Below are 12,907 nucleotides of genomic sequence, written 5' to 3' on the forward strand. Positions count from 1 at the left end.
GTGATGTATATAATGTGTAATATTGAAATGCAAACTCAAAATTGAATGCATTTCAACTCTTTATCTGACATGGTAAAGGTGACTTATTTTCTTTAAACCCATAAACATCTGTGTGAGGTATAATTTGTTTCAAAGTAGATTTGTTTAAGACTACCAAGAAACACTGTGTGACCCTGATTTACCCCACTGCAGTAAATGGTTATTAAGTAGTGCTTTAAAGTCATTTTACTGAAGTACTTTACAGCACTGTTCATTTGCCAAATCAAAGGAATGATCGATTCAACTGCATTCTCAAGGCCTCCTGCATCCGTGTCCTGTTCGCAAGAGAGGTGTAAAGTTATGATTAGCCTAATTATCCCATGTTTCCTCTATATTGCAGAATTATAGAACATTAATCATGTCCGTTGGTTACCTCACCTGGTCAAAGAAATACAGTGGTCGGGGGTCTTAAATCTGTCAATATTAATAATTCCACTTAATTACAAACTCAACATATTGTCTCGATCTGGTGCCAAATACACACATTTGAACCCAAGTAGAAGAAGAGAAGCGAGTGCAGGTGTCAGTCAGAATAACATTGGACAAACCTCCCTTTTCATCTAGCTATTAGTGTAAATGTAACCTTCATCCTTTTAGTTTGATTTTTGCGGAAACGTGTTGCTTGGATACACTGCACAGGGCGGTCTATAAATGTGTTCACGCACCAGAAATGATCAAATCCTGTAAACAATCTGAAAGCATAACATCGACAATACAAACCACCGGATCACTCCTCTTCTAAAAAATAGAATGTGGCTCGAGCGCTTGATAACTTGCAAACACAAGTTATGCGAAACAAAGTGGTCCCCGTCCCCCAGTGCACAGAGAGAGCCAAGTAACTTGAGATGGACGCGCTAGCACATATTTGGATGATAATTGTTCAAGAAAGAAAGTGGTGATTTGATTCTGGCCTGCATCCCTTATGGGCCATTCATCGAGGACATCAGAAGTGTCTCATGCCAGCTGTAGGCTAGTGAGTGATAACATTTTATAGACTTTGTCATTTTATATGTCATTTTAATACAGTTTAGATCAAGGGCTCTCTTTAAGATGTATTTATTACACATTTGAACGACAAGTGTCATAGTGATAATGTGTATGTGCATTTGATCATCTATTTGACTTTGATAGCACATCATATTTCATTTCATACTATATCTTGAAATGGGTCTATGTTTGGAACACAAACATCAGCAGAGTTAGTATAGAATCGCAAACTCAGGCTCTCCAAACAGCATTTATGCACTAGCCTACACTCCTATCTCGTCATTAAGATAGGACGGGTTTAGTTTTCTCTTGAGGTCAAGAAGTTGCACAAAGTGCCTAATAGCTCATTAATGGCTCAGCTGCCTCTGCCGGGGCAGGCAGGCTCTCCCTCGAGCACAGCCAGCTACAGGCTGCAGCTGATGACTGTTTCAGAATCTGTCCACTGGAGGCTCCCAGCAGTTCATGCGTCACTTCATTCCTGCCGCTGATCATGGCGGAGCTTGAGACAATGCAGTCTGAACTGGAGGCGCCCGAAGTTCTCAATGGGGACGCCGGCGAGAACGAAGAGAAAGAGGACGAGGAGCCCTCGGAATCAGGGAAGAAAAAGAGAAGAAAAAAGAAAAAGAATAAGACTGCTGCTCCAGGTAAGACGCATGACATTGTGGATAAATGCCGTTTTGAAAATAGCCAATTATTGAGGGCTCACATTTGTGCCATAGCGTAAAAAAACAGTAAAGTCACATTTGTCCCGTACCTGTAAGTGAAAACCGGGTCCCTGTCCCGTTATGAGGGCTAACTGGCGGATGCACATCTGGAAACTGGGCAATGCCTCTCTCGAGGCTTGACATGTCTCTTCTTCTATTGGTTTGATGGAATGCTGTCAAATTCGAATATTGAAGGATGTTGCTTTCAACGGGAATAGGCAGATACCATATCAATTGTCTGTGCATGACCGTGATATTCCAGTACTTTTCAGCACTTGCCTTGCCTTATAAAAGAGCTCCACTAGGGATAAAAATAAAGCATGCTTTAGCATTACATTAATTGCTGACAAAACTATGTGACAAGCAAAGGCTATCTTATCTTGTAAAAACACATGTGAACTTGATCTTATTTCCTGGAGCACGTTTAACTATTTCTCTACAGACTAGAGTAGTCCAGTTTCAGAAGGGCTAAATGGCATGGCATAATCCTGCAAGGTACCTACATATGCCCTTGGGATATTGATTCCTAAGGTATAGATTGAAATTATGCATGGCTCCTGCCAAGTTCTGATCACAGTAGATGCACTTTCTCAAAATGACTCAGAACTATGAACAATTTACTCACTGAGTGTGTGTGTGTGTGTGTGGGTGTGTGTGTGCGCACATGTGTGTATGTGTGTATGACTTTGCAGCAGGGACAAATGAGGCTGAGGGGGATGGAGATACCGGAGGTGTTGGTGATGTGACGAAACAGTTGAAGCAGCAAGCTCTGCTGGAGGACAAAGAGAAAGAGGACGATGGAGTGGATGGTACGACTCTTTGACTTCATCATCATCATCATCATCATCATTCACTATCATCATTCTCATACTCAAACTCAACATGTGACATGGGCTTGGTGTCATTTCGTGTGGTGCATTAACATACTACATTAACTGCCAGAACTGCACTGGGTATTGTGACTGAACCACTTCTCAAGTCCTCTTTCACTTCATTATCATCATTGTCATTATCATTCTCACACGGATCTTGATGTCCCGATTTGCTCCTTTAATCGAACAAACTCAGAATTTGACGTGACATGAGTTGGCATCTTCGGTGGTGGTGCATGAACGTAACTTCTTAAGTGTAAACAGTTAACTGCAAGCACTGTGAATTGTGACTGAACACGCCACGTCATGTTTGTTAAGGGAATAAACAATGTGTTTTCAACAGATGGGGAAGATGTTGAGAACTCAGCAGGGAAAAAGAAAAAAAAGAAAAAGAAGAAGAAAGGAGGTGATGTTGGCATTTTTTCCTCCACTGCATGGTTTGAGTTCCTTCTGTTACATCAGTGGGTACAGGACAACCTTTGATGGCTCACAGATGGCATAAAAAAACATGTTGGCATTTTTTGACCCGAGGAGGTTTGTTTCTTGAGAAGAGATTGCCTCTAGAACACTGTTTGTACACCTGTAATGTTATACACGTAACATTATACATTGTAAGCATACATTGTCATACTCCCTGTAGCACAGGGATCCCTAATTACATTCAGCCTTAGGAGGATTTTTCCTTCAGCTGATGGTCTGGGGGCCGGAACATAGTTATAAATAATTTGTACATTCCAAATTGACCTCAAGAATCCCAAACAGACATAATATTTGACATAAACAGAATCATTTCAGTTCTGCATTACATTGGGATACGATCAGATACAGTTGAATTCGGAAGTTTACATACACTTAGGTTGGAGTCATTAAAACTCGTTTTTCAACCACTCCACAAATTTCTAGTTAACAAACTATAGTTTTGGCAAGTCGGTTAGGACATCTACTTTGTGCATGACACAAGTAATTTTTCCAACAATTGTTTACAAACAGATTATTTCACTTATAATTCACTGTGTCACAATTCCAGTGGGTCAGAAGTTTACATACACTAAGTTGACTGTGCCTTTAAACAGCTTGGAAAATTCCAGAAAATGATGTCATGGCTTTAGAAGCTTCTGATAGGCTAATTGACATCATTTGAGTCAATTGGAGGTCTACCTGTGGATGTATTTCAAGGCCTACCTTCAAACTCAGTGCCTCTTTGCTTGACATCATGGGAAAATCAAAAGAAATCAGCCAAGACCTCAGAAAAAAAATTGTAGACCTCCACAAGTCTGGTTCCTTGGGAGCAATTTCCAAACGCCTGAAGGAACCATGTTCATCTGTATAAACAATAGTACGCAAGTAAAAACGCCATGGGACCAGGCAGCCGTCATACCGCTCAGGAAGGAGACACGTTCTGTCTCCTAGAGATGAACGTACTTTGGTGCGAAAAGTGCAAATCAATCTCAGAACAACAGCAAAGGACCTTGTGAAGATGCTGGATGAAACAGGTACAAAAGTATCTATATCCACAGTAAAACGAGTCCTATATCGACATAACCTGAAAGGCCTCTCAGCAAGGAAGAAGCCACTGCTCCAAAACCGCCTTAAAAAAGCCAGACTACGGTTTGCAACTGCACATGGGGACAAAGATCGTACTTTTTGGAGAAATGTCCTCTGGTCTGATGAAACAAGAATAGAACTGTTTGGCCATAATTACCATCGTTATATTTGGAGGAAAAAGGGGGAGGCTTGCAAGCCGATGAATACCATCCCAACCGTGAAGCAAATACTAATTGAGTGTATGTAAACTTCTGACCCACTGGGAATGTGTTTAAAAGTGAAATAAATCATTCTCTCTACTATTATTCTGACATTTCACATTCTTAAAATAAAGTGGTGATCCTAACTGACCTAAGACAGGGAATTGTTACTAGGATTAAATGTCAGGAATTGTGAAAAACGAAGTTTAAATGTATTTGGCTAAGGTGTATGTAAACTTCCTACCTTAACTGTATGCCTCTCTATTTATGCGTTGAAATATTGGGGAACAGATTCCCTAAATTAAAATCACTTTGAGCTCCTTTTCTGGGGATTTTACAGTCTTTTATGTCCATTTTTTTTTCTCTTTTGCTCAGAAAACTTGGGGGGGAAATAAAATCACCGGCGGGCCGCTTATTGGGGAACTCTGCTGTAGCATGTGCTGTGACTATATGTTACCATGTGTTGCTAATAGCAACAATGGGTTGGACATCTGCAGAGGCTAACCTCTCTCTACTTCTCTTCCCCTGTCCTCCTCTCTTCTCGTCCTCCCCTCCCTCCTTCCTCTCCTCCCCTCTCCTATCTGGGCCACAGTGAAGGGACAGACTGACCCTCCCTCCATCCCTATTTGTGAGCTGTATCCCAGTGGAGACTTCCCAAAAGGAGAGGAGTGTGAATATCCCCCATCTAAAGACGGGTATGTCACCTCTACCAAGTGCATTGGCTTTATGCAGTGTGGTGGCCATAGATCTTATCGAGGCCTCTGTGGTTTACAGTCCATCATACTTCATACTCTGAAACCTAATAAAAATATATGATGTGCCTCAGTCACCCAACATAACATAACATTTCTGTCTTTATTCACTTTATTGGTTAGATCAAGGTTAAATATAATAATGAATTAGACACAAACTCATCTATAGCTGCATACACTGCATTAAAATGTACACACTCTACCGGTATGTTAATCTATACCTGCATTATAAACTGCAGTGTATGCTGCATCATTTCCTGAACGTGTTGTTTCACATCATAATCCCATTAGAAAACATTTGCATAATGAGACGATAAAGAATGTGCTGTCTGTGGGGTGTGTGTACAGTATGTGTGTGTGTGTGCGCGCATTTGTGACTGTTCATACATGTCTGTGTGTGTATGTCTCCATGTGACTCCATGTGACACCGGCGTGTGCGCACACACACACACACACACACACACACACACACACACACACACACACACACACACACACACACACACACACATACGAAAACGCACATGGAGTGTGTTCCTCACCATCAGGCGCAGTGCAGCGTGGAGGACCACCCATGAGGAGAAGAGGGTCCTAGACAAGGCTAACGAGGAGATGTGGAATGACTTCCGTCAGGCTGCCGAGGCCCATAGACAGGTCCGAAACTACGTCAACACCTGGATCAAACCTGGGATGACCATGATCGACATCTGGTGAGGTTCATTCACAAATCATATAGGCCTTGGTACTTTACAAACTGTCATGTTATACTACTGTACTGTACTTGGCTGTTGTTCACAGTCATATTGTTGTATGCCCGCATAGGATAACAATTCCCCCATCCACAGGACACTAGTGGTCACTGTATGGTTTGATGAGCATGAATACTATGTAAACCATATGCCATGGCCGTCTCAGTCACCAGATCGTAACCCAATTGAACACTTATGAGAGATTCTGGAGCGGTGCCTGAGACAGTTTTCCACCACCATCAACAAAACACCAAATGATGGAATTGCTCGTGGAACAGTGGTGTCGACACTTGTGGAATATATGGCAAAGTACATTGAAGTTGTTCTGGCTCGTGGTGGCCCAACACTTTATGTTGGTGTTTCCTTTGTTGTGGCAGTTACTTGTATGTTGCTGAAGTGAACATATCCTGAATATTAAACCTGACCTCTTGTGTCAACAGTGAGCGGTTGGAGGGCTGTAGTAGGAGGCTAATCAAGGAGAATGGTCTGAAGGCTGGCCTGGCATTCCCCACTGGCTGCTCCATCAACCACGTTGCTGCCCACTATACACCCAACGCTGGAGACCCCACAGTACTGCAGTATGACGACGTCTGCAAGATAGACTTTGGCACGCACATCAACGGTCAGTCAACACACTGACACTCAGTTTCTGTTCAGTCTGTGGTTTTGTTTTGTGTTACTTCAATCAATTAATCAATCAATCAATCAATCACATTTATTTATATAAATACACTTTGTCACACACTTACATGGTCAGCACTGGCACTGAGTTCTATCAATCTCTCAATAAAATGTTTTTAGAAAGCTTGTCTCAAATCAAATGTTATTTGTCACATGCGCCAAATACAACAGGTGTAGACCTTTCAGTGAAATGCTTACTTATGAGCCCTTAACCAAGCATGCTGAGAAAAAAAGAAAAAAAAAGTGTTAAGTAAAAAATGGATTAGTAAAAAGATGAAAATAGAAAATTAAAGTAACAAATAATTAAACTGCAGCAGTAAAATAACAAGCAAGGCTATATACAGGAGGTACCGGTTAGTTGAGGTAAAAATGCAGTTGTCAGCAGTTGTCACAAAGTGCTTTACAGATACCCGGCCTAATGTCTGTATCTGGTTGCACTTGCATTTTGAAGCAATAATAGTCAATCCGCAATACTGCAGGTTTTGTTCCAGCAATTGAATCCCATCACATCTGATTCAACTTATCAACTGATCTTCAACACCTTGATTAGCTGAATCGGGTGTTCGTTCCACTGCTGAGCTGGTACAAAAACCTGGAGTACTGCAGTCTCTCCAAAAGCAGGATTGAGGATCCCTCTTACTGTCTTGCCTTACCTGATACACTTGTTTAAATATAAAACGGTCCAATGGTACTGTAGTTGCATGATAATTAGCTAGTAATTACACTATTTGAATATCACAATACCAGCTGAAACAAGCCGTCAGAAAAAGCATTACCTCCTCATGTCCTTATGTTCATGTTGTTGGTGTTTTAGGTCGAATCATTGACTGTGCCTTTACCGTGACCTTCAACCCAAAGTATGACAAACTACTGGAGGCTGTAAGAGATGCTACCAACACAGGCATCAAGGTAACTCAACCCATTCATCCATGACTTTGGTTCCAATGGCTCAGCGGGTTAGAGCATGACGCTGGCAACACTATGTGGGTTTGATTCCCACATGGGCCACAAATACTGAATATACTGTATCTGTCACTGTTAATGTCGACATGTCTGTAAGCCGCATGGATAAAAGCTTATTCTAAATGTCCATATCTTGGATACTAGCTAACATAAAAGGATGTGTGATGTAACTCTCACTCATCACTCGTCTGATAATGAGCTCTGTAGAGATGGTTGATGAATGCTTGTGTACGTGTCACCTCTTGTCCATTTGTGATCCCTGTGGAGAGAGCTTGTTTAAGTTGAAAGCATTTCCCCAGTGTGCAGGGATAGATGTGCGTCTGTGTGACGTGGGTGAAACCATCCAGGAGGTCATGGAGTCTTATGAGGTGGAGATAGATGGGAAAACATACCAAGGTATCAGGCTCCTTCTGTTTGTCTGTCTCTCTGTTTGTTGGTTGTTTATATAGGAAACTGTTTGCCTCTTTATGTTTGCTGGTTTGATTTTGGGAAATTACAATGACAGATATATTGCAATATATATATATATTTTCTCCCTATGTAGTAAAGCCAATCAGGAACCTCAATGGCCACTCCATCGGACAGTACAGGATACACGCAGGCAAGACTGTTCCCATCGTCAAGGGAGGAGAAGCTACCAGGATGGAGGTAACCTTCATCCTCTTATGCTCATTTGTACTGAAGGTTTTTCAGATACTTCAGTACAATTTAATCAAACAGGCTCCAGTCTTTTCAGAGGCGTGGGTTCAAATTCCACTGCTGCCACCAAATGTAATAGGGACTGGATGTGAAAGCAGTTGAACTCGCCTCTTATTCATTTGAACAGAAGGTTTTTTGAGATGTTACTTCGGGTACAATTTAGTAAAACAACTTCTTTTTCTTTTTTCCCTGCCATGTTTGCAACAACAAACTCAAGGTACACATCTCCTCTATTGCAAGTTTGATCAGTTCAGAATGTCTATCTTTTAAAAACGTAGCATATAATTAAAACCCTTGATTAAGTGTTATTGAAAGAACATCTCTAGACTATGTAGAGTTACAACACAGTGTCGAGATGAGCTCGGATTCACATCTCTCTCTCTCTCTTGCTCTCTCTCTCTCACACACACACACACATACACGCACACACTCCAACACCTCCTTAGGCACCCTCTTCGGGGCTTTAATTACACCTTTAATCACATTACCAGCCAGAAGCATCAAATAGTGAGTAGCGCCACTTGTTGAAACTCCTTATTGCATCTCGAAGCACATTACGTTTCCACCACTCAAAGTCAATTAATGACCATTTACCTCACTAAAGGAGAAGATATTGCCTAGATACCTGCATAGATACCTGCCCCAGGAAAGGTACCGTGGTCCCAGATCTGTTTGTGCTGTCTAGTATTCCTGTGCTCTTTGTTGGCAGGACAGCACAAACAGATCTGTGACGAGGCTACTGGATCTGAGTAGGTTGAGGATGGAAATGTTGGGTGTGGTTGAGGTTCACTAGCCTAGGTTCACAAATCTAGGCTAGTGGACCCCCCCCCCCTCCCGGACAGCTGCAATGCTCAACTCAGTTTGGACAGAATTGAACCATTTTAATTGGCAAGCTGCTGAGTGGTGCGTTTTGCTGATGTTTCCAACGAAGCCAGGGAGAGAGGCAATGAGTTGCTGATGTGGCATGTTTGAGGGTTATATTTTTAGCCGGAGTGAGTGTTGGTGCGTTAGGGCCATTACCCTCTTTGTGTGAGGGTGTGTGTGTGTGTGTGTGTGTGTGTGGTGTGCTTGCTTTCATGGTGGTGTGTGCTTGTCTCTCTCTATGTGGAGTGTATTGGTGTCAGCGGGGCGTGCCACGGGGCTGCTCTCATTTTGAGTGATTATCTGAGCAGACAGAGAGGGAGGGAGGGTGTCGCAATGTTATCAGCTAACACCACAGGGCCTTGAACAACCACAACGGCCTGATAGAGAGCTGATGAGCTCTGTGTGTGTGAGCGGGGAAGGAGGGAGTGGTGTGTGTGTGATAAAGACCTCTTCAATAGATCACACCCAGATTGTGTGTGTGAGAACACTATAAGAGACGATGGAGTAACTGTAATGACATTGACAAAAATGTTAGCTCATCTATGATGTTGATTCTTGTAAAAAAAAAAACGCTATTTAATCTCTGAATATCTACATTCGTTAGCAGAAGGCTGTCAATGACACCGCTCCCTGTTTCCTTGTGGCTGTTCCCAATTGCCAGTAGCGGCTTTCAGTTTGAAGAACTTTGGCCTCATGTAAATTGCAGATGGATTACGGTCAATCAGTTGTTTCTGGGATCTGCTGAGTTTACTGTGTCCTCGTCTACCCTTATTCTCCACAGGAAGGTGAGGTGTACGCAATCGAGACATTTGGCAGCACAGGGCGGGGAGCGGTCCACGATGACATGGAGTGCTCGCATTACATGAAGAACTTCAGTGTTGGACACGTGCCAATAAGGTTGGTCGCACGGTTCGGTCGGTGCTCGCTGAGTGAGAGCCTCACCTGATTTTAATGCTGATTGATGACACGGGACATCAATGCTAAGAACGCTACACTGAGTGTACAAAACATTAGGAACACCTGCTCTTTCCATGGCATAGACTGACCAGGTGAAAGCTATGATCCCTTATTGATGTCACCTGTTAAATCCACTTCAATCAGTGTAGATGAAGGGGAGGAAACAGGTATGCACAATCCCTGAGACATGGATTGTGTATCCTGGCCATTCAGAGGGTGAATGGGCTAGACAAAACATTTATGTGCCTTTGAACGGGTTAAGGTAGTAGGTGCCAGGCGCACCAGTTTGAGTGTTAAGAACTGCAACGCTGCTGGGTTTTTCACGCTCAACAGTTTCCCATGTGTATCAAGAATGGTCCACCACCCAAAGGACATCCAGCCAACTTGACACAAATGTAGATAGCATTGGAGTCAACATGGGCCAGCATCACTGTGGAACGCTTTCAACACCTTGTAGAGTCCATGCCCCGATGAATTGAGGCTGTTTTGAGGGCAAAAAGGGGGTGCAACTCAATATTAGGAAGGTATTCCTAATGTTTTGTATACTCTGTAGATTTAATTTGGTCTTGACTCTGTTAAAGACATCAGAGACACTCATGGCACTCAAGGGCATTGACACTGTGCAGAATGACAGCTTTACAAATTATCTCGCTTCCCAGATAACTACTCATTATGCGATAAAGATTTGTGAATTATTCTTACACTATGACTACACCGGCCCTGAGCGTGTGTTGATTTTGTTTATCCCACCAGACATGATCTTGACACTCAGGTTAAAATACCAAAACCAACTGTGAACCAACTGTATTCATTTGGGGACAGGTTGAAACACACATGAAACATTCATGGACATTTAGGTAGATAGCTGTCGCTAGCAGTTTGTCCTGGCAGATGAACATTGGGTTGTTATTTTACCTGATCATGCACATGTTCCCCTTTTTATCTGGTTCTTTGTAGAATTTTGACCCGGATCATACAAAAATCGTGTGTTTCTCTATTCCCAAAGATTATTCCATCAATAAAAAAGGAAACCTAGTTAGTTTTTGATTAATCTTTGATTAATATCTCCTCGTTCGTCTTTCAAGCAAACAAGTGAGGTTGTATCTTCGTGGAAACCAATAAGGAAGATGGGAGAGGCAGGACTTGCAGCGCGTCTAGCGTCTCAAATTAACCTAACGTAGCAGGCATAAAAGGAACGCCTGAACGGGGAAAAGAAAGCTAGGTTGAAGATACTGTATCCCTAAAAGCCAGATGTTACCGTTTTGTATCATCCCCGCTGAGGGTGGCCTCAAATAGAACCAAGTTCTATTTTAGCGTTTGTCATAGCATAAGCTCATTAACATGTGCGAGTAGTGTAGATGAAATGATTGACTAACATGTATGTGTACATTTATGTTTGCAACACTCACGCATACAACGTGGCCGATGTAGTCAGGGGTGTTAGGACTGTACTGACCTGTTATTTCAAAAACCATACTTATCATTGAAGGGCATTGGTGCACACCTCACATTTTCTACTGCTTGAGTACCGGAATATTCACTCTAAAGTATGAACACCGGTACTAAATTAAAATGAGTACTGGCACCTTTTTCATTCCACTTCAAGCGCTGCTGAAGGGTTACTGTCAGGCCTTTCCTGTGTGTTCCCTCTCCTCTCTCCCTGTTCTGCGTCAAGACTTCCCAGGGCCAAGCATCTGCTAAATGTGATCAATGAGAACTTCGGGACATTGGCGTTCTGCCGCCGCTGGTTGGACCGGCAGGGAGAGAGCAAGTACTTGATGGCCCTGAAGAACCTGTGTGACCTGGGCATCATAGACCCGTACCCACCGCTCTGCGACACAAAGGGCTCCTACACCGCTCAGTACGAACACACCATCCTACTCAGGCCCACCTGTAAGGAAGTGGTGAGCCGTGGGGATGACTACTGAGCATTTTCCGTAGGCCGGCTGACCTCAAACCAGGAAGAACAGGAAGAGAAAGAATGAGAGAAGATAAATCAGGGTCCTGTTCATTAGGGAACAAAACTTTTTAAATGTTTTGCAACAGAAAATGATATTGAGTGTTTCTTATTGGACAAGTCCAGTTAGTCCCTCTGTGTTGTTTCTTCTTCTTCTTCCGTTTGGTGCCTAATGAACACAACCCAGTAAAACACAGACAAGAATCCCCACTAGACATTTATTCAACGTTGTTGTGACGTAATTTTAAGTTGCCTAAATCCAAACCTTTAGTAGCTTCAAGAGTTTTAGCAAGAGCATGAGACTGGTGTCAAGGAAGTAGCTTACTTATTACATGTATTATTTCAAAGGATCAAGCCAATAAATAAGGGCATATAAAAAGCAAGAAATATAATCTTGACATTTTCTTCATCATACTTACTTGATTGCTATATTGCTTATTTAGAATAAAATGAAATATGCAAAATTTCTCCCTATGTTTTGGGTGGACACCTCAATATATTACTTAATACTGCAAAGCTTCAATGCCTTGGAAAGAACCTGTGGAAAATATATATACCTGCTATGAAAGTATTTATATTTCTATATTTTGTTTATCTGCTGTATTTTATTTTGAGGCAATTTTTTTTTTATAAATAAATTGTATTGTTACAAATCTTATATCTGTCTTTGTTTCTATGGTCTTCAAATTTGACTGCATCATCAGATAGCCACTGTATTCAGTGAAAGACAAGAGCTTATAATTGTTCAAATTGTGTAATAGAAATTGTATTCTTTGTATTCTCATTTTTAACCAAAGGAGGGCGATATTATTACATGTACTCTCCACTTGGGTTCACAGGCAAGAGAACTAACAGAATTTCACATTACACAATTGCGCTTCAAAGATACAGACTTGTTACTCACTATGAAACTTAATGCATATACAGTAGTACGTAAG

General features: G+C 42.0%; 1 protein-coding gene across 4 annotated transcripts; it reads left to right on the forward strand.

Moving 5' to 3' along the window:
* The first annotated feature begins 1,366 nt into the window (after positions 1–1,366).
* On the forward strand, positions 1,367–12,627 carry LOC106573055 (methionine aminopeptidase 2). Of its 4 annotated transcripts, none has more exons than XM_014147702.3 (11): positions 1,369–1,670; positions 2,423–2,539; positions 2,946–3,008; positions 4,940–5,042; positions 5,648–5,809; positions 6,289–6,470; positions 7,344–7,438; positions 7,792–7,888; positions 8,037–8,140; positions 9,837–9,952; positions 11,619–12,627. In XM_014147702.3, the coding sequence occupies exons 1-11, from the start codon at positions 1,517–1,519 to the stop codon at positions 11,938–11,940; spliced, it is 1,515 nt and encodes a 504-aa protein (XP_014003177.1). In that variant the 5' UTR covers positions 1,369–1,516; the 3' UTR covers positions 11,941–12,627. The 4 variants fall into 4 exon arrangements, with proteins under 4 accessions (XP_014003178.1, XP_014003177.1, XP_045552813.1 ...); XM_014147704.3 differs by having other exon boundaries at positions 1,371–1,670; positions 11,688–12,627; XM_014147703.3 differs by lacking the exon at positions 2,946–3,008 and having other exon boundaries at positions 1,367–1,670.
* The last annotated feature ends 280 nt before the right edge of the window (positions 12,628–12,907 follow it).

This window comes from Salmo salar, chromosome 16, assembly GCF_965601325.2.
Source record: "Salmo salar chromosome 16, fSalSal1, whole genome shotgun sequence".
NCBI classification, from domain to species: domain Eukaryota; kingdom Metazoa; phylum Chordata; class Actinopteri; order Salmoniformes; family Salmonidae; genus Salmo; species Salmo salar.